The 22,069-nt window shown below is 45.4% G+C and overlaps 1 protein-coding gene and 1 long non-coding RNA gene across 2 annotated transcripts in view; one reads left to right on the top strand and one right to left on the bottom strand.

Annotated features, from left to right (window-relative positions):
• Nucleotides 1-903: 903 nt before the first annotated feature.
• On the top strand, nucleotides 904-4,876 carry LOC105523907. The gene is made up of 2 exons (XR_001003667.1): nucleotides 904-2,285; nucleotides 4,003-4,876. It is a non-coding gene; the product is annotated as an uncharacterized LOC105523907 (long non-coding RNA).
• Nucleotides 4,877-7,218: 2,342 nt separating this feature from the next.
• MPHOSPH8 (M-phase phosphoprotein 8) overlaps nucleotides 7,219-22,069 on the bottom strand; it is a 44,707-nt gene continuing 29,856 nt past the window's right edge. Inside the window, exons 6-14 of the mRNA XM_011958963.1 lie at nucleotides 20,957-21,082; nucleotides 20,788-20,876; nucleotides 18,552-18,692; nucleotides 16,602-16,688; nucleotides 13,223-13,377; nucleotides 10,978-11,132; nucleotides 8,802-8,929; nucleotides 7,902-7,985; nucleotides 7,219-7,378 (exon numbers count right to left, since the gene is read on the bottom strand). Coding sequence (XP_011814353.1) covers nucleotides 7,337-7,378; nucleotides 7,902-7,985; nucleotides 8,802-8,929; nucleotides 10,978-11,132; nucleotides 13,223-13,377; nucleotides 16,602-16,688; nucleotides 18,552-18,692; nucleotides 20,788-20,876; nucleotides 20,957-21,082 — 1,007 coding nt within the window. The 3' untranslated portion in view covers nucleotides 7,219-7,336. The remainder of the gene's footprint in view (nucleotides 7,379-7,901; nucleotides 7,986-8,801; nucleotides 8,930-10,977; nucleotides 11,133-13,222; nucleotides 13,378-16,601; nucleotides 16,689-18,551; nucleotides 18,693-20,787; nucleotides 20,877-20,956; nucleotides 21,083-22,069) is intronic.

Here is a 22,069-nt window from a genome sequence, read left to right as displayed (position 1 = left end):
TACTGTAGTATTTCATATATCCCATGCACATCCTCCTGTATGCTTTAAATTATATGTTACTTATAATACCCCATACAGTGTCAATGCTATGCAGTTATATTATTTAGGGAATAAAGACAAGGAACCAAGTCTATACGTGTTCAGTATAGACACAACCACTGGAGGCCTAACTACATTTTCTTTTCTTTCTTTTTTTCTTTCTTTTTTTTTTTCGAGAAAGGGTCTTGCTCTGTAGCCCACACTGGAGTGCAGTGGTGTGATCTCAGCTCACTTCAGCCTCCACATCGTGGGCTCAAACGATCCTCCTGCTTCAGCCAATTATGTGGGACAACAGGCATGTACCACCACGTGTGGCCAATTTTTGTATTTTTTTGTAGAGACGGGACTTTGCCATGTTGTCCAGGCTGTTCTCAAACTCCTGGACTAAAGTGATCTGCCCACCTCAGCCTCCCAAAGTGCTGGGATTACAGGCGTGAGCCACCGTGCCTGGCTTCTAACTGCATTTTCAATCCACGGTTGAGTATAAGAATACAGAGTCTATAAATTCAGAGCTTGCATACAAGAGTAGATAGAATGCCAAGTGCTGGTGGAAATATATAAAAAATGTTTTTGGGCCGGGTGCAGTGGCTCAAGCCTGTAATCCCAGCACTTTGGGAGGCCAAGATGGGCGGAGCACAAGGTCAGGAGATCGAGACCATCCTGGCTAACACAGTGAAACCCCGTCTCTACTAAAATACAAAAAACTAGCTGGGCGAGATGGCAGGCGCCTGTAGTCCCAGCTACTCGGGAGGCTGAGGCAGGAGAATGGCGTGAACCCGGGAGGCGGAGCTTGCAGTGAGCTGAGATCCGGCCACTGCACTCCAGCCTGGGCGACAGAGTGAGACTCCGTCTCAAAAAACAAAAAATAAATAAGTTTTTGTTCATTTATGCCATACCTTGTTTTAAAAAATTCTTACAGGCCAGGCATGTTGGCTCACACCTGTATTACTAGCACTTTGGGAAGCCAAGGCTGGAGGATTGCCTGCGCTTAGGAGTTCCATATGAGCCTGGACAACAAGGCAAAATCACATCTCTACAAAAAAATACAACTACTAGCTGGGTGTGGTGGTGTGCACCTGTAGTCTCAGCTACCTGGGAGGCTGAGGCAGGAGGACTGCTTGAGCCTGGGAAGATGAGGCTACAGTGAGCCATGTTCATGCCTCTGGTACTCTAGCCTGGGTGACAAAGCAAGACCCTCTCTCGAAACAAAAAAACTCCAAAGATTTGATTACAGGGACCCCATGGGTCCTCTTGGGTTCCTGGGGTGCACTGGGGTATCTGTGGGTCCCCTTTACTTGCAGGCATAGTCTTGACAGTTGCTGCATATGCGTTTGACATACACTTTTTGGGGGGACAGTTTCGGGCTTCATCCAATTCTCAGGCAAATTGAGACCCAAATGGGTTTTAACAACACTGATCTAGGGTAATGATTTCCAGTATTTTTGGATCATGGACCCCCAACAGTTGAAAATTGAGCACACAGCTGTATGTTTATGTGTCCCAAAATGCAATTGTGTGTGACTGTATGAATATTTCAGGCATATTATAAAACACATATAAGGATAACAGTACACATAAACCTGTCCTCTATTGAAATATTTTGGGTACACGCTCTTTGAAGAACGTTGATCAAGGTCTTACTAGGGTAAGAGTCTTTTTCTGATTGAGCACGACACACACATTTGTATTCCCTGCCTTGGTACAAGTGGCATAAGGTTTTGAAGACACAGTGGGAGTGAGGGTTCTCTGGGGGGTTTTGCATTACAAGGTTTCAAGCTGTGTTGTGCTGAAGTATCAACAGTCTGTACAAGAGGGCCTGTGGAAATAAGGAAGGACTTAGCAAAATAAATTCTTAATACATTATTAGCAGATCTGAAAATTATTTGGTATTTGGGACTTAATACTGTTTACTGTAGAAGATAACATGAAGCTGAATTTTAAGTCAGTTGATGTTCTTTGAGGAAATGGAGAGTATTTTGAATTTAAAAAAATCCGTAATGGAAATAATCAGAGCACGCAGCACTAAATGGCATCGAAATCTCAATTACTGTTATGAACTTTATGAAATGAGTTAACTCTGATTTTTCTCATTGTTTATTGAAATCAGTTTTTAAAAAGGCTAAATCTGATTTCATTGTATTTCTAGGGTGATAAAAGAAAACGTGGCTGAAGTTACATGAAGTGCAGCTCGCAGTGTAATTCAGAAGAGTTAAGACCAGAAGTACTGGAATCATACTTCCTTTCAGGTCAGTCCGTATCTGCTCACTATTTCCTAACAGATCCTTGAGTATTCATTTCTTCCTATTTTTTTCTAGTCAATTCTTCGTGATTCTGTGGACTGTCATGAACATAAGTAATGGTCCCAGTGTTTTGAGTCAGTAGAATATTTATGAACAGTTAATAGCTGAAGCTGCGTCCTCTGTAGCGTGGCCTGTCTTGGTAGGAAACCCTGGCGTCACAGCTGGTTTCTCTGCAAGTCGCGAGGGGCTCTGGCTGTGCCCCGCCCTCCTCTTTCCTTCCTGGTGTAATGCGCATATTGATTTGTCTTCAGGTAAAACTGGACTAGGAGGGGAAATGACATATCACAGAGGTCTTGGAGTGAGGAGAGAGAAAAAAAGGTCTTTGTAAAAAAATTTCCTATTGATTTTTAATGACCTCCAAATCTAGAATTTTAAACTTGTGTTCCTTTGGAAAGTATGTAATCTTAAATATGGCATCAGAAAATCAGATCCATTCCTCCTCCTCTGCTTTCTACTTTTTCGGAGAGGGGTCACAATTTTTCTGTTCTTTTCTTATGTCACACATAAAATATTATTGAAACATTAATGCAGTCTTTGTAACAAAATTCCCATGGGTACATTGTCATTCTAATAGATCCAGAAAGTATTAAGTGTATTTCTTTTCTAGCTTTTGTCTGGTGATACCAAACATTATTCTGTCTTATTCTTGCTGCTGCTACAAGTGGTTCTGGGGACAGGAGTGACTGTGGCCCGAGAGCTTCCTGGAAATGAAGGATCTCCCACACTGGACACAGAGTCCTGCAAGTTGAAAAGTCCGTTTTAACTGGGAAGATGAGGTCATGTGTACTAATGAAGACGTTTCTTTTCTAGGATTTGTGTGCACTTGGTTTGAGATGATGTATTCCATAGTTTTGAGAAGTTTTACCTTTTCAGAGTATCTGACACCTCATGCAGCACAAAAACGTGACAGCTGTTTTGCATACCATACCCAGCTCTAGAAAGTTAATCTCAGGCTTTGGTTCTCAAGCCTGGGCCTTGGACCAGCAGCATCGTCATCTGGGAGCCTCAGAATGCACATTCTCAAGCCACACCCTCAGCCTATGCAACAGAAATTTTGAGGATGGAAACTAGAGAATAATTTTATAGTCTATGGAGATTTTATTGAAATTAAACTTTCAAATTGCTGTATATATAGGTCTCTGAAAATCCAAAGAACCAATCTCATATATGGGTAAGGAAATATATGGGAAAGGAAAAATGTGTACATACAGATCAAGCCTGTGGCATTCTGTGGCCTTGAGAGAGAAGGGGAGAGAGATTTTAAGCTTATCAAGTAGATTTGTCATTGGAACTTTCGGATTTTTAAATTTTGGTTAAAAAATGTGAATACTGTTACTTCAGTTAAAGTGACTCGTTTTATAGATTTTACTTTCTAACAAAGTCAGTGAAAAGAGACCGAAGTTCACTCCAGAAACATGTAAAGTAAAATTATTAAAATGCCAAATATTTAATTCTTGTGACAGTGAATCTACTTTTATTATAAAGAGTTAAGAAATTGCCATTTCCGTGACAGTTTCCTCCTTCAACAATCTTAATATTGAACCTTGAATGAAATATTCTAGTCTAGCAAATTACTTGAGGACTGAAAGCTCTTGTTTCTTTAGAAAAATATACTATGGAGATTAGATCCTGTTTACTAGTGAAGACTCTGTCTCTTTTCCAGGTCAAAACATTTTGTGGGAAATACCCTGTTCGTGACCTGGAAGAAACAAGACAGTAAACAAATCTTACCTCACTCACGAATTTCTTACTCCATACAGTTTATGGATGTCTGGGCAATCCTAGCACTTTCCATTTAAAAACATGCTACAGGGGCACATTTTCTGTGGTTAAAAATGATCTCTGGAATAATTGTAAACTGCAGTTTTCCTTTTTATCGAGGGTTTTGGCTTTTTATTTGTAAATTAAATCAAGATGTTACCTACTCCTTGGTGTGGTGGTCTTGCAGGTTCATGTTGGAAAGTAGTATGGCAGCAATGCACAAATTCAGAATAGCCAGCAAATCCCTCCTTTCAACGCTCTGTGACTGGGAACCATTAGAGGATTTTTAAAAACCATCCCTCATAGCCCACAATTTTGAGTCAACTCTCAAAGTTGGGAATAAGAAAACTGGCATTGTTGGGAGAAAAATCGTTTTTACTGAAGCATGAACTGGCTGAGGCAAGCAAATAGCGGGAGTTGGCACAGGAAGGCGAGCATGCTGTGGGGATGCAAGGAGGCGTCACCTTCAAAACTAAAGTGGTGCCATGCGATGAGTCCTTCATCTTGTTCCCATTTGACTGAATTGTGAACCACTTCATTGTCTTCAGAGTCTTGCCACTTACCTAATGAGGCTTTTCTGAACCTGGAAGGAGACGTCTAGAAATCCCAGCTTTGCTGTGTAAGGACCATTAGCTGCAAGTCAGCGGAAGTCTCTAGAAAGCAGTGTGAATTCCATAGTGGTCTTGACTTAGCAAGGATTTGGGACAAGTCTAAAACTTCAGACTTAAAGCTTTGACACGTTAACTGCATAAAATATTGAACATTTTGAACTTCTTAGCCTTTGTCAGTTCGCGAGGCAGGTTTTTCAGTCTGTCATATGTCTCCTGCTTTTCCTTGTTTTGCTAATCATCCTCCTTGAGCGCCACTGTTTTTATTCTGGGCATCCAATCCAGCCTTTCACGGTGTGTGCTTCCTCAGGCCCCTGGTTCACATGCTGAGTGCCCTGTAAGCCTCGCCGCACTACTATATGCTCACCAACAGTCTGCTTCGTTTGGGAGGGTGCTTCACTTTCAAAGCTACCCAGTACAATGCGTACAGTGCAGTACAAAGCGGAACTCAGGAAGTAGCACCTGAGCTTCAAATAGACTTTCCTGATCATTCTACTGAGTAAGATTCTCCACATTGAAGAATCAAGGTAGGATTGACTTGTGAGGAGAGTGTATTTTTGGACTGAAACCAAACTCATGTCTAATTGTAGTTATTCAATGTTAACAGAATTCCTATTTTTGGCAGAACAGACAAAAGAATGTGTAGTGTACTTTCTACTACAGCCATTACAGCAAACTATATCTGAGTGCTATTGCTAGTAAATAGCCAAATTATGTTGTCCTTACCCAAGTAGACAGTGGGAAGGAACGATGGCAGAGGACATGATGCGAGTCTGGCCACAGCCATGTATCCCATGTGTGGCGATCTCAGTCCTGAGATCACCTGTCCTAGGCCCTGAACTGAATCATGTCCTAGTGCTACATCTGACTTCATAGCTTTCCAGGGAAAAGACTAGGAGATCTGTGACATGACTAGGTCACATAAGCTGTGCTGCACACACTTTACACTACACGAAGTTGCCCTGGGCCCTGACCTGTAGTTCTAAACATTATCTATAAACCTTTTGGTAAGGTGCTGCCTGAGAACTGCTTTGTTTTTCAGAGGGATCATTGCTCAGGCTTTTTTCCCTGATAACTTGAACTATCTGGCGATTCCTGTTTGGTTTGTATCTTAGACAGCCCTGCCTTCCTGATGAACAGTCGGTCACCTTCTCACGTGTTCCTGACGCTGTTCGTTCACATCTGTAGCTGGACTCCTGCTGCCTCCTTTACTGCTCCTGACCTGCACTGTGAACTCAGATCTCCCTGTTCCCCCGGAAAGCTATGAAATCAGATACACTGCATGATTCAATTTAGTTGAAAAAGTCCAATCTCGGCCCTCACTTAGCTAGAAAACCACAAATATCTACTGTCTTTTAAAGTTTTGAGACTTGAGATATAAAAGGAAACAGACTAACATCATAGTTTTATTGACAAAACCATAGGAAAAGGCAGTGTTAGGATGTAAAGTAAAAATGGTTCTCTGAAATACCTACACAAACGTGAATTCTGCAAAGTTTTCATTAAAATTGTATTTCATACAATTATAAACTAATGAGGAACAAAACAATTGTCACCTTCTGCATAATGCAGCCTGAGCTCGACTGATGCTTAAGCAGCAGGAACTTGTCTCAGACAAGGCGGCGGCTCCCACACAGCAGCCAGGCTTCGTTACCTAAGCTCCATCTTCCCAGTTGGTGTTCAAAACTGGGGCACAAGATCGGGCTTTTCAAAAAAACCGTATAGACGCCAAGAAACTTTTTTTTTTTTCTTTTGAGACAAGGTCTCATTCTGGCACCCAGGCTGGAGTGCAGTGGCCTTTGACGGCTCTCTGCAGCCTTGACCTCCCCGGCTCAAGCAATCCTTTCACCTCAGTCTCCGAGTACCTGGGACCACAGGCGTGTTCCACCCCGTGTTACCCAGGCTGGTCTCGAACTCCTCGGCCTAAGCAATCCTCCAGCCTCAGCCTCCAAAGCACTGGGATTATAGGTGTGAGCCTATAATATTCTTTTAGGCCTCATAGTGTACAAGTGACTACAGCACATTTACAAGTGACTGGCATCTCCAGAATGTGTGGTAACTGTCTACTAGAAAAAGATCAGGCCTCCCAACCCTTTCAGGGGCAGCAAACCCACACTTTATTTGGTGCTTGGGTAACTTGAATATAACATGGCTCCCCTTGCTGTAAGCAAACGCTTTAGAGCTGAACTTTTTCTTCTTTTTTTTTTTTTTGAAGCACAGAAGTTCACCAGGGCTAGTAGAAATTTCAAGGAGAATCGCTTGAACCCAGGAGGCGGAGGTTGCAGTGAGCTGAGATCGTGCCATTGCACTCCAGCCTGGGCAACAAGAGCAAAACTCCGTCCCCAGAAAAAAGAAAGTAAGTCTTTAATTTTCTTAAATAATCCTCATATGTACTATCCACATTGTGGAAAAACTGAAATACGCAGTCTGGACACTGCACTGAGATTCCAGCATACTGGCACAGACACAGCTATGTCGCATCTTACAGACTACAACAGACAACAGGCTTCACTGCAAGAGGTTTACAGACAAAACTTTACATAGATGTGCTAGAAGAATTCCAAACTGCTGTCAGAGAGAGTGTAGGAATGGGTCTGAAGAGAACTCCACCCAATCCCTGCTGTTTGGTCACTGCAGCTGCACTCTGTATGCACCTATTAGCAACTTAACCTGTTGAAAGAAAAGAATGCAGCTGTCAGTACAGATCCAGATTTCCCCTTTCTTACAAGAAAAAAACCACACATGGCCAAGATCTGCTTCTATTATTTGGCAATATTTTCAAGTTGCTTATCAATTTACGTTGTTAGATCATTGCCATTTTAATTCAAGAAATAATTCCAAGTGCTATTAATTAGAGAGACTATTTTGTCCAGCTTCCTTTCATACAAGAGAGGTTAGGGACCGGCCTAAAGACATGTATTTGGCAATTCCACACCAAGGCCTAGAACATGATTCAGATGGCTCCATCCTCTAGAGAGGCGTTCTTCTCAGCTGCATCCTAGTCCTGTTCCTGCCGCATTATTACATCTACCACTGTAGATGGAGAGAGGGTGCACCTAGCATCACTACCCTAGGGAGTGCGTGTCTCTAGGACAGGTACACCAGGAGTCTTGGAATTTTTTTCTAATGTTGATAAAGTAATCTGGAGTAACAACTTGAGCACTGACACTGCATATGAAGAAGGGATTGTCACCTTGGCAGAGGGTGCTTCTGTCAACCTTATGAAGAGTTTATTGGGACCTGCAATAGGGCTGAATGAGTAAACAAAATGACTGTCCTGCAATGGAAAGAGAAAAAAAAATCAGTGCTTTTTCAAACTTACACCAGAAACTGTTAAAACACCAATGATGTAAAAGAACCATAAATAAGTTTTGTTTTTTATTTCATAAGATGCTGTGAAGGAGGCCAAGGCGGCCAATTGCTTGAGCCCGTAAGTTGGAGACCAGCCTGACCAACACGGTGAAACCCCATCTCTACAAAAAATACAAAAAATTAGCCGGATGTGGCGGCGTGCATCTGTAGTCCCAGGTAGTTAGGAGGCTGAGGCGGGAGGACTGCTTGTGCCTGGGAAGTCAAGGCTCCAGTGAGCTGTGATCCGCGCCACTGCACTCCAGCCTGGCTAACCCTAACCCTGTCTCAAAAAAAAAAAAGTGACTTTTCCCTTGATTTATTAAAAATATACAAATGACACAATCAGTCCAGGAAACTGGATTAGAATGCACCCAGCAATACACAGTACAAGTGTTAAAATGGCTATATCTAGGGAATTTTGCCTAATTCAGTCCAAGGAAAGAATTCTAAAAGTGGCAAAGTATGTACAAAGAATCTTTGAGATCATTAAGAATTTATATTCAGAACAATGCTAGCCCTAAGACAGTATGGTAAGCACAATTTAAGGCAAAAAAATAAACAGGAAAAATTCCTACTGACAAAATTTAGGATAATTACGGGTATTGCCTCATTCCCAACCACTATTACTGGATTATTTTCTGAATGATTATATTTTATTAAGACACAGGAATTTAAAATTAAGTCACCTATGCTTTTGATTAGAAGAATTTACTTTTCAATAGTGAAATACAGAGTATCTTACCAGAAAAACAGGAAGTTGAAATTTATCATTCAGAACTACAGCTTGTACACTACATGGTCCACAGAGCCGAGCAATAACTTCTTTACCCAAAAAGTTTGCATGGAAGATAAACAGCAGGATGCCAGAGCCTGAAAATGGGAGATGTGTGTGAATGACTTCAGATGCAGCCTTCAGCCCCCAGAGACAGAAACACTCAACGCCAGACGGAAGCAGGCCCCCAAGCTGGACCTGGCCAGACAGGCATCACCCACTCCGCCTGGAGGTGCAGAGGAGGTTGGCCCTCTCAAAGCTTGTGTCACCCGGCATTTTTCAACCCACAGAACTCTTTTTACCTTTTGCCCAAGTAATCTCTACTGACAGTTCCTGGAAAAGACTTAAGTATGAATTTCTACACTGAAGTTATTAAACTGGTATTTGAAACATTACTGCTGAATGTGCACCTGTCCCAGGGACATTCCTGTGGTGGGCACCTTTGGGTGTGGGTCTGAGTGGTTTTCCATTTTCTTCCACATACCCTTTTGCCCCTTCCAATTTTTCTGATTAATACATACCCAAAATTGGCCAGGCATGGTGGCTCATGTCTGTAATCCCAGCACTTTGGGAGGCAGAGGCGGGCAGATCACTTGAGGCCAGGAGTTCAAGACCAGCCTGGCCAACATGGTGAAACCCACGTCTCTACTAAGAATGCAAAAAAATTAGCCGGGCGTGGTGGCACGTGACTGTAATCCCAGCTACTGGGGAGGCTGAGACAGGAGAATCGCTTGAACCCGGGAGGTGGAGGTTGCAGTGAGCCGAGATCACACCACTGCACTCCAGCCTGGGGAACAGTAAAAAAAAAAAAAAAAAAAAAGTTGGTGGATGCAGACATTATGCAAGTGAAAACTGCAGGCCCAGCGGTTGTAGGTGTCAGTGGGTGCTCAGGTTCACCAGGGCCAGCTCAGGGCATTGCTCTCTGGTGCTCACACCTGGCAATGCAGATGGTCCACCTGAATAATCAAAACTATAAATTATTGAACGGGCACGGTGGCTCACGCCTGTAACCCCAGCACTTTGGGAGGCCGAAGCAGGCAGATCACTTGAAGTCAGGAATTTGAGTCCAGTCTGGCCAACATGACCCCATCGCTACTGAAAATACAAAAATTGGCCGGGCGTGGCAGTGGGCGCCTGTAGTTCCAGCTACTCCAGAGGCTGAGGCAGAAGAATCACTTGAACCCAGAAGGCAGAGGCTGCAATGAGCCAAGATCATGCCACGGGTGGCACTGCAGCCTGGGCGACCCAGGGAGACTCCCTCTCAAAACAACAGCAGCAACAAAACCTGACAAATGACGATTCCACAATGTCAAAGTCTCTCAACACTGAGATACTGCAAATGGCTCTTTCAGGGGCAGGGCTATATGTTCTTAAATATATTTTCCAGGAATGAATACTAAATTGTGTTATAAGTGTGAACTTGCAATAAAATAAAATATGATTTAGAATTTATTTGAAAAAGAATGAACTTGAATAAACTGGTAAATATTGACAACCAACAACAGAGTATTAGTCAGTGCTAAACAGAAATGCACTATCTAGACATGGAAGGAATCTCGGATGCCTACTGCTAAATGAAAGAGGCCACTTCACAAAATGGGGAACAGGTTTCTAAGCAAAAAAAGCCAGAGCCCAGCTGCCTCCCCTCGGCAGACCGCGCTGCCTCCACATCTGCCTGGCACCACGTGTAGAGAGGGCCAGCCGCAGTCCTGCCTGGAGACGGGCTGTGGAGCAGAGGCTACAGAGGGAAGTGGCTTCTCCATCTCTTCCACCCAGCTTTACTATAGGGCAAGAGTATTTTTTCTTTTTCAAAAAGGGCAAAGACTTTACAAACAACACAATTCAGGGAAAAAACATTCCAGGCTCAGAATCTTAATAACTCAGACACTGAATTTTAATAAAACTCACTGAGCACTAGTGTGATTAGGAAGCCCTAACTTCAGTGCTCTCAATGGGGCTAAAACAGGGACGGGGGTGTCAGCCGGGTGTCTCTTCCAGAGCAGCTCTGCCGTTAACTGGTTTGCAAAATTATTACACGTAACGGAATTTCCTTAAAGTTTTGTTCAAAGAAAGGAATCTGTCTAAAAATCTGTTAATATCGTGTCACGTTTCACACAGAAAAGTGTGAAGGGAGGCATAGGCTTACCTTCTGGTATGTTCTGTGGGGGTTTGTAATTGAAATCTGTTGAAAAATCAGGCCCCTCACAGAGTCGATGACATGCGATTGGAAAAACTGGTTCTAGCAGAGCAAGGCGAGCTTCAAAGTAATCCTTTATTGTCTCTTCTGCTACTCTTGAAAGTCTAAGAAAAAAAGTAGTACACGTTGTTAACATTAATGTAGAAAAGAACCACAAGCCTGTCGAATACCAGTAAGGCCTTCCCAGGCCAACCTTCCAAAAAAGAGCTGCAGCTCTGCCTGCCTTCTTTCCAGCTTGACTTCCACCCGGCGGCACCCAACAACCTGTGTATCTGTCTTGTCCATCTCAGCAGAACTGAAGTTCTAAGAGGGCAAGTCTCTTCCCCCACTGCCGTTTCCATCTCCCCAGTCTTTAGAACAGTGCCTGGCACAAAGTCTATGCTTACTACATAGTTGTATAATGAATCAGTGGAAAATCAGAAAGGGGAACCCCTCAGTACTGGGCAAATCAGGAAAGTGGGTCGCTCTACTTGCTGGATCTATGCAAACACCCCGTATGACCAGAGGAGTCGGGACTGCGGCCATCAGCAGCACCGAGTACAACAGGCGCGGTCCCAGAGGCCCACCCGAGACCTGTGACGTAAACACCGCCTTGAGTTCGCTACTGTCTGGTATGTGCGAGTTTGTGATGTGTGTTGCCGAAAGTGCTGAAGTGATAGAAATAGTAAATTGTGTTGTAAGTATGAACTTGCAATAAAATAAAATATGATTTAGAATTTATTTGAAAAAAGAATGAACTTGAATAAACTGGTAAATATTGACAACCAACAACAGAATATCAGTCAGTGCTAAACAGAAATGCACTATCAAGACATGGAAGGACTCTCGGATGCCTATTGCTAAATGAAAGAGGCCAACCTGAAAAGGCCAAACAATGTGTGATTCCGACTGTTCTGGAAAGGGCAAAACATGAAGGCAGTAAAGTTACTGCTGGTTGTCAGGGGCTGGGGGAGGGAGGGATGAAGAGGTGGAAAACACAGGCTTTTTCCGGTAGTGAAACTATTCTGTGTGACACTGTGATGAGGGATGGATGCATGATGTGTCTGTCCCGGTCCACAGAATGTGTATCACTACGAGTGAGCCCTGATATCGTCAGTGCTGCGCTCCGGGGATTATGCGATGTCCCTGTAGGTTCCTCGGCTGTAGTAATGTCCCATGGTGGGTGACCGGGATCTCGGCGGTGGGGAGGCTTGGAAATCTGAACCTTCCACTCAACTTGGCTGTGCTTAAAAGTGTTGCAAAACATAAGGTCTATTAAAAAGAAAGACGAGCCGAGCACGGTGGCTCACACCTGTAATCCCAGCACTTTGGGAGGCCGAGGTAGGCAGATCACTTGAGGTCAGAAGTTAAGAGACCAGCCTGGCTAACACGGTGAAACCCCGTCTCTACTAAAAATACAAAAAAACCTAGCCGGGCGCGGTGGCGGGCGCCTGTAGTCCCAGCTACTCGGGAGGCTGAGGCAGGAGAGTGGCGTGAACCCGGGAGGTGGGGCTTGCAGTGAGCTGAGATCCGGCCACTGCGCTCCAGCCTGGGCGACAGAGCGAGACTCCGTCTCAAAAAAAAAAAAAAAAAAAAAAAGAAAGACGAACGTTTAGTTTCTTTTTTTGGTGGGGGTACACAGTCTTGCGCTGTCACCTGGGCTGCAGTGCAACAGTGTGATCTTGGTTCACTGCAACCTCCGCCTCCCAGGTTCAAGCGATTCTCCTGCCTCAGCCTCCTGAGTAGCTGGGACTACAGGTGCCCGCCACCATGCCTGGCTAATTTTTGTTTTTTCAGTAGAAACGGGGTTTCACCATGTTGGTCAGGCCAGGCTGGTCTCAAACTCCTGACCTTAAGTGATCCACCCGCCTCGGCCTCCCAAAGTACTAGGATTACAAGCGTGAGCCACTGTGCCCGGCCAAGTTTAAATGTTTTTAAGAAAACCTTTGCTAACCAAATTAAGAGCATACTTAATATTTAAGGAAAGTACTCCCAGATAGGCCAGTGTTAAGTTTGAAATTTTCTGAGTTAAATAACTTGCAGAAAAATCATTCATATGCCATTTATTAAACCTGTGATTCACTGGAAACAAAACCATCAGGACTTGTGCTGGATGTTTTTCTGAGCAGTTACACAGAGGCCGCTCCAGTGATGGCGTGTCCACAGGAACAGTGTGTGAGATGGGACTTGACACGGCACAGTCGCTGCCACTTACGTCTCCAGATGGCCCTTCAGCAAGTCGTACACAAGCACGTTGTTGGACTGCTTCGCGAAGTGCAGGGCGCTGTTCTGGTGCTTTGACAGAATGTTGCAGTCAGCTCCACATTCAATCACAAGTCGCACAATGTCTGAATTTCCTCTTTTACAGGCCTACGTCAGGTAAAAAGGAGGAACAATTACTCGGCTGTAAACTGTGGTAACGACCCATGGATGCTGGTCCCTTCTCCATACATGCCTGGGTTCTGTGAAGAGAGGGCACAGGCCACGTTGCTTAAATGCAAGTGGGGAGTATCTTTGACTCAGGGGCCAACACAGAAATCTGTGTGCTATGTTCAAGTTAATTTCTTCACTTAGCTTTCAGGAAATGGGCAACTTCAAAAACTGTTCTGTCAGTCCCAAGACAGAACAGACACCAGGTCCTGCCCCCTGCTGCCCTCTGTCGTCCATGCTATGCTGTCCCCGCGAGCCAGCCCCTCGGCAGAGGCACCGAGATACACAAGCCTGGCCCTCACCATAGACAGCTTTGTCTCGGGAATCTCAAAAACACCTCTCAGGACCACAAAATAACCTCGAAATGTCCCCAGCTGCTGCTTTAAAGGAGACGACCCAAGCAGAGATAGGAATCTGAATTTGCAAACCTGCGGTGCAGCTGTGGCACAGACTGTTTCCTTGTCTGTCACCTACTAGCCACATGACTGCAGGTAAGTCCCGTAATTCTTCTGAGTCTCCCGTTTCCATTTGTGAAAAGGGGATGGGGTCCCTGTGCCGCCCGACCCTGTGAGGCAGATGCTGGGCAGCAGCATCACTGTACAGAGCGGCCTCCAGGAGCAGCGGCACTCCGCCGCCCTACCCATCCGCCACACTAGCTGTCTGCCACGCTACCCAGACAACGGTGTCAGCCAGCGCTTCCGGCAGGGGCGGCTCTGCCGTCAGATCAGCGGAGCCTGGGCAATGCCTGAGACCCTTCTGGTCACCCCGGGTGTCCACTGCAGAGGTGAGGGACAGCATCCAGGACAGGCTCGGGACAGACTGGGTGGCCCGCACTGTGGCCACGGGGAGGGTGAGGCCCTGCTGGGATCGACGGAGCCTGCAGCGACAGGTGAGGGCAGTCCCCCTGCACCTGCCCACGCTTGTAAAAGACCCATGTTCTACACTTTCTCCTCAGATGAATAGGTTTTTAATTTCTGAAAATCACTATGTTTACAGCTTCTCATTCTAAAACTCAAAAAAACTTCAACATGCTAAATCCTGAAAGCAATTAAAATACAGCTTTTCAGGAACAAATACTATGGCAGATAAAGGCAGTCTATTGAATTCAGAACCAGTGAAGTAAGTGCCACATGTCCTCTCAGGGAAGAAATGCCACGCCCTCCCCGACCCACTTCCAGAGCCATCTCCCCTCTGCACCCCACTCCCCAACTCAACACAGGTACCTCAGCAAGGCATGCAGCCCTGAGGTGCTGACCTGGGGGTGCTCCCACCTGCCTTCTGCCTGATGCTGGGAGAGGCGCTGCCAGCCTGAGGACCACTTCCTCCTCCTCCTCTGCTTCTCCCCACGCAGCTTCTTTCCTTCTACGGCCCTTTTCTCCTTTCCAATTCCCCATGGATGACCCCACTCTCAACCGATGGCTACAGTCACTGTCGGAGAGCTGGACAGCAACACCTGAATCTCCAGCCCACACCTCTCCCCTGAGCCTGGATTCCCCAGTGAAATGTGCAGAGGTGACATCTACAGGACCCAATACCCAACTCCCTCCATCTGTGCCACCTGGGCCCCCAACTTAGGAATGGGGTGACCAGGCATCCCCTCCAGTTACCAAGCTCTGTGAATTCTACCTCTTACCTAGTGGCCAGCTCACCCACTCCATCCCTCCTGCCACTACCCAGGTACAGACTTCTGTTATTTCACATCACCTGGAGACCCGACAAGTCTGCAAACTGTCCTCCTCCCAATCTGTGCCGCTCCTGTACTACGAAGCATAAAACACACAAATGAAACCCTGTAATCTGATTCTACCCTTCTTCAGCTTCGGCCTTGCTGTGGCTCCCCAGGGCCCTCTGGACAAACTCCCTAAGGCTTGGCATGAGCAGTCCTCTGTGCCCGCCCACCTCTCATGCTCTGGATGCATCTGCATGGCTGCAGTTCAGGGTGCACCGGCTCATCTGTCACCAAGATGATGCTTTGAGAGGCCACCGCTGCTCCACACGAGACAACCACAACAAACAAAGGGAAACAGAAGACAAACCTCAGGCTCCTGAACAAAACGCACATTTCCATGAACCAAAAGGAAAGTGCTTGAGGCCAGGAGTGCCAGCCAAGCCCGGGCAACACAGTCAGACTTTGTCTATAGTAAGAAAAAAAATGGCTGGGCGCGGTGGCTCGCACCTGCAGTCCTAGCGACTCGGGAGGCTGAGGTGAGAGGCACTTGAGCTCGGGAAGCCAAGGCTGCAGTGAGTCATGATGGCGCCACCGTACTCCAGCCTGGGCGACAGGAGGAGACTGTTTATGGGCCTCGTGCGGCAGGAGGACGAGAGACAGGTGGTCCGGGCCATCAGAAGAGGGTTCGCGGTGAGACTCGATGCCAGGTGCCTGCAGACCCAGGGTCTGGCTCTGCTCTCTTGCTTACTGGGGACAGACGCTGGAATGGGCGCTGTGGGCAGGCCTCTGCTGGGCTCAGTGGCTTACATGGAGCCAAGCATTCCAGGGCGGAAAGAGGACAGGTGCCCACAGGGAGCTAAGCTGGCCACTGCCGGCTGGGTGTCTGGAGCTGCTATATCCTAAGAGCATCCTGGGCCAGGAACCCACAACTGCCGCAGAGGAACCAACTAGACCGTGCGGGTCCCCTAAGACAAATGCCAAACGGTCGACCTTTCTTTCAAAACCTGTCTGCAAACCACGTTCCGGAACACAGGAACAAGCCCGAGGCAACCAATTCACCAACATCAAATGAGGAACACACAGAGTACACGAGGAGCTCCGTCCCACACCCAGGCCTGCTCCTTCCAGGCCGGCAGCCTCCCTGCTGCTCCAGCTGCAGCCGGAGTGCTCCCTGCTGACTTGACTGCCATTTAGGATACAGTGTGGCACCTGCCTCATCCACCCTACGGATTGCCAGGGACCCCAAGGCCCAGCTCGGAGCACTCCCCTGTGACCTCACGGCTCTCTGTGCCGTTCTGATCACACCACTGCCCGCTCTGAGCTCACTGCTGCCTGCCAGCCCGCTTCTCCTCCTCCCCTGCAAGCGGCTGGACTCCAGGACTGTCTTGGTACCCACTCTGTTCTCAGGCCCCAGCACAGCGCCTGGCAGTGGCAGATGCCAACACAAGCACCTGCCAAGGTATTGAAGAAGGGACGGCCCACAGGAGCGATTTACCTTCATCAGTGCGGTCTCACCATTGCTCTGCTGGACATTGACAAAAGCTCCCGCTTCCAAAAGAATAGCCACAGTTGTTAAAAAGTTCTATGAAAAAAAAAAAGCAAATTTAATTCCCCAAATTATTTAAAAGACAGTTTTCAGATGTTTTGAAATTCTTAGTCACCAGGAAAAATACCCAGCAGGTTCTCTCACAAGTGGTTGTGGGTCACAGCATTGCTGTGGGGCCGCGGGGCTGTGCCCTGCCCCACAGAGGCCCAGGCTTGGCCACTCACTGTGCTGCCAGCAACTGCTACCTAAACGGAACCGCTAGCTCCAACCTAAACCTCTACATAGAAATCCTTTCAAAAGATAATATATGGGAACATTTCACTTACATTATTAACCAAAAGGAATACTAATACCATTCGAAAAAAATTTAAATTATTTAAGATTAAAATTAATATTAGTACTTTAATCAGAGTATTTTAATATAAATTACTTCTAATGAGATAAATCACATTTTGAAATGTGATTACAATGCACTACTGATGATAAATCTATTCATTACATGTCACAGATCAACTGAAACATGAAATTAAAAAGTTACTCCAGGCCGGGCGCGGTGGCTCAAGCCTGTAATCCCAGCACTTTGGGAGGCCGAGACGGGCGGATCACGAGGTCAGGAGATCGAGACCATCCTGGCTAACACGGTGAAACCCCGTCTCTACTAAAAAATACAAAAAACTAGCCGGGCGAGGTGGCGGCGCCTGTAGTCCCAGCTACTCGGGAGGCTGAGGCAGGAGAATGGCGTAAACCCGGGAGGCGGAGCTTGCAGTGAGCTGAGATCCGGCCACTGCACTCCAGCCCCGGCGACAGAGCGAGACTCTGTCTCAAAAAAAAAAAAAAAAAAAAAAGTTACTCCAGCTGGGGCGGCGGCTCATGCCTGTAATCCCAGCACTTATAACTGAGGCAGGAGGATCCCTTGAGCCCAGGCTGGGCAACACAGTGAGACCATGTCTCTACAAACATTTTTAAAACTAGACAGGTGTGGAGGTACACACTTAGTCCCAGCGACTCAGGAGGCTGAGGCAGGAGGACTGCCTGAGACCAGGAGTTTCCAGCCACAGTGAGTTATGATGGTGCCACTGCACTCCCGTCTGTGCCACAGAGGGAGACCTTATTTCTAAAACAAATTTTTTAAAAAGCTATGGGACCGTGTGACGGCCGGGCACGGTGGCTCACACCTGTAATCCCAGCACTTAGGGAGGCCAAGGCGGGAGGATCGTGAGGTCAGGAGATCAAGACCATCCTGGCAAACACGGTGAAACCCTATCCCTACTAAAAATACAAAGAAATTAGCTGGGCATGGTGGCGGCGCCTGTAGTCCCAGCTACTTGGAGGCCGAGGCAGGAGAATGGTGAGAACCCAGGAGGCGGAGCTTGCAGTGAGCTGAGATCGCATCACTGCACTCCAGCCTGGGCGACAGAGCGAGACGCCGTCTCAAAAAAAAAAAAGGGGTTATTTCATAATATAATATGACAATAATAAAATACTATTAGAAAGTAGAACTGGAGCAGACCAGGCACGGAGGCTCACTCCTATAATCCTAGCACTTTGGGAGGCTGAGGCAGGTGGATGACTTGAGGTCAGGAGTTCAAAACCAGCCTGGCCAATATGGCAAAATTCTGTCTCTACTAAAAATACAAATATTAGCTGGGCATGGTGGTGGGCACCTATAATCCCAGCTACCAGGGAGGTGAAGCAGGAGAACTGCTGGAACCCGGGGGGTAGAGGTTGCAGTGAGCTGAGGTCGTGCCACTGCACTCCAGCCCGGGGGACAGAGCAAGACTCTGTCTTAAAAAAAAGGCTATGTGGCTGTGTGATTGCTGTATTTCACTACCAAAGAGGTCCTCTCAGTCCATCGGCAGGAATGAAAGCTCTGAAACGGATGCACGAGAAGCCACAAACCTTCTCTGCGGCATGAATGAGGGCGGTGGTCCCGTTTTTCTGCCGACCGTTCACTTTCGCGCCTTTTGTTATGAGGAGTCGCAGGAGGTCGTCCTGCCCTCCTGCAGCGGCAAGCATCACCAGTGTCATTCCACTGGAATCCTGTGTTGGTTTTGTTAAATAAAAAACGTGTTAATCTTTAGAACAATTTCAGAACCAAGTCTTCTCACTTGAGATGTTTCAATGTGAAATCACTAACGCGCATTGATTTAGGCACCTACTTAGGATTTTCGCCATCCTAAGAAACTAGTAGCTTTTAGAATATTTTTAGAGTATTTTTCCACATCTAAATGTTTGCATAAAATTTTACACTTTCCTCTACAGGCCTACCTCGTTTCACTGAGCTTTGCTTTACCGCACTTCACAGGGACTGTGTTTTTTACAAATTGAAGGTCTGTGGCAACCCTGCCACAGACACGTTTATTCACATCAGTGCCCCACAGCATGTGCCCATTTTGTGTTGTCGTATCAGCCACTTTTAGCAATAAAGTGTTGTAAATTAAGATAGTTTTTTTAAAAGATGTAATGCTATTCACAGACTACAGTATAGTGTAAACCTACATTTTATATGCACCAGGAAACCAACAAATTTGTGTGACTCGCTTTATTCCAACAGTCCGGAACCAAACCCACAGTATCTCTAAGGAATGCTTGAATTTTTTTTTATTGGTGTTGTTTTTCTTTCTTTCTTTTTTATTGAGACAGGGTGTTGTTATGTCAGCCCAGGCTGGTCTCAAACTCCTGGGCTCCTGCCTCAGCCTCGAGTAGCTGAGATTACAGGTGCACGCCACCACGCCCAGCTCTCATTTTTGTATCTTCTTTGATTTTGTTTTGTGTATGAAATCCTAAAGGTACATGAAAAGTCTGCACCATATAAAATGAACAGTGAATTTCTGGGGGGCATATGATCAAATTTTCTACCTAGAAAATCCAAAATAAGTAACTTAAAAACGAGGAGAGAATTTCATTAAATGACTGGAGTCACACACACGTATGTGTACAAAGACATCCATAGCTTTACCATTGACAAGCAACAACCAGTTAAAAAACAAAATGCAAATGAAAAACGACTAATGACCATAATCAAACATAAGACATATAGGCATACATCTAGAAGCAATGTGCAATGTCTATACAAATGAAAAACCCACAGAACTTTGCTTAAGGGTATAAATGAAGAGCTGAGTGATGTAGAATTACCATGTTCCTAGACAGAAGATGCAAAATGTAAATAAAAATGCCAGTTCTCAATCTATATTATTTCATGCAATTTTAATCAAAATCCCAATAATTTTGTGAATTGTAATCCCAAAGGATTAAACCTAAAGAATCCACAGTGAAGCGAAAAAGCTAAAGAAGAAAATATGAAAATATTTTCTAAGCAAGACAAGATACCCAAAAGCCATAAATGTAAAAAAGATCGACAGATACAATCGCCTAAAAATAAAAATCTTCAAGCAATACAAGACTCAAACACAAAACCCAAAATCTAGGGAGAAAGGGTCAATATACTTCCATTAAAAAATTCATACGTATCAGTATGAAACATCGCCAGCTACAACAGAGATGGACAGTTGCTGGAAATGGGCAACCATCAAAGAAACACAAATGGCCATAGGAAAATGGTCTCACTCTATGCTCTTGGAGAGGCAAAGGGTAAAACCACATACAAAACAGGTAACCATAACCAAACCAAACCAAACCATCACTTTTGGGGGGGAAGGGGGTTGGAATTAAAGGGACTTATAAATTGTACATTTATAGGGTTCTGCAATTTTTTAATTTTACAAAGTGAACGTGCATTACTTTCTTCTTTTTTTTTTGAGACAGAGTCTTGCTCTGTTGCCCAGGCTGGGGTGCAGTGGTACAATCTCAACTTACCACAGCCTTGACCTCCCAGGCTCAGGTGATCCTCCCACCTCAGCTGCCCAAGTAACTGGGACCAAAGGCATATACCACCATGTCCAGCTAATTTTTGTATTTCTTGTAGAGTTGGGGTTTCACCATGGAGCCCAGGCTGGTCTCCAATTCCTGGGCTCAAGCAATCCTCCTGCCTCGGCCTCCCAAAGTGCTGGGATTATAGGTGTGTGCCACCACACCCAGCCTTTTGTAATTAAAATAAATGAAACAGTAATTTGAATTCTTTCAAGAGTTACTTTCCATTTTCCTTTCATGAGATTTTTCAAAGACATATTACCTCTTGGTCCAGGTTATATTCTTCATTTGAATTAAGTGCAACTTTTACAGTAATATAATCCCCATTTTTTACAGCATCCCTTAACACATCTAAAATGAAAGGAAAGATAAGTTAGATTTTATAAATCTAGATTTGTGAAACAGATTTCACTATTTCCAAAACCACTCACTACTTGGAATTGCATCTGCTGCAGCAAAATTCTCATCTTTCCCATCAAGGTGCTTTTGGAAATCTTCTAACTTCATCCATTCCAACTGCAGGTCCATGCCCAAACTCAGAATCTGCTGCCTGCCATCTGGAACACACAATGGCCTTGTTAACATACATTTGTCTTAAGTATAAAAAACCCACAATGTTATGAAATTTCTGGTGTCTTAATCAAAGCTCTGTGTATACTTTTCACACAAGTCATTGTATAATGGGGTCTTGTAATTGATAAAATCCCCGATTTTCTTTGGGAAGTAATATGAACGATTCACACTGAGAAGCCATGGTACTCTGAAGGCATGAAGATAAATAGGTAATCTGTCATTGTAAAATAGCCAAGGAGGAATTTTAAGACTAAGTAGCTCAAAGGAAGGAGGGATCAGGGATCTGGTAAGAGGAAATACAATCCTAATGTGACTTTTCTCCCTTACACCATTCTTCTTGGACATACGCTGCTTCCCATCACGTACAGATAAAGCTGTTCTCCGTGTGTGAGCTACCCCAGCGTGTGAGTCAAAGGCACTGCTTATGGATCCTTCCCGATTCACTCGGGCCCCTACATCTGGAAGCCTTCTGCTCCCACAGTGCCCTGGCCCACACCCAACTCCCTGTGAGGTGCTGCTAGAGTCTTCCCCGACAGGACCCACAGGCACGGGAACATCGAGGATGCGTGTGTCCAGCCTTGATCACCACAGCAATCACAGACTTCAGTGCAGCTCGTCTGGGAGTAATTCACAATGGTGGTTTTACAAGTGAAAAACAGAAATACTTGATGGTAAGAGTTAAAGGATTATCACCTGAAAACAATTCCTCAAACTATATAGATGATGTTAGGCAGATGGCCTTGCCACAGAAATAAAGTCTGTAAAACATATGCAATAAATGAAGAACTTTTCCAAAGCCCTCGACTCAAACTAACACTTCTGGGGGCGCGCCCAAGATGGCCGAATAGGAACAGCTCCAGCCTCCAGCTCCCGGCGTGATCAAGTGGGCTTCATCCCTGGGATGCAAGGCTGGTTCAACATACGCAAATCAATAAACGTAATCCAGCATATAAACAGAACCAAAGACAAAA

The sequence above is a fragment of the Colobus angolensis genome, unplaced genomic scaffold (genome assembly GCF_000951035.1).
Source record: "Colobus angolensis palliatus isolate OR3802 unplaced genomic scaffold, Cang.pa_1.0 Scaffold113, whole genome shotgun sequence".
Lineage (NCBI taxonomy): Eukaryota > Metazoa > Chordata > Mammalia > Primates > Cercopithecidae > Colobus > Colobus angolensis.
The sequence above is the reverse complement of the archived record's forward strand: the minus strand, read 5'-3'. Positions and strand labels throughout refer to the sequence as shown.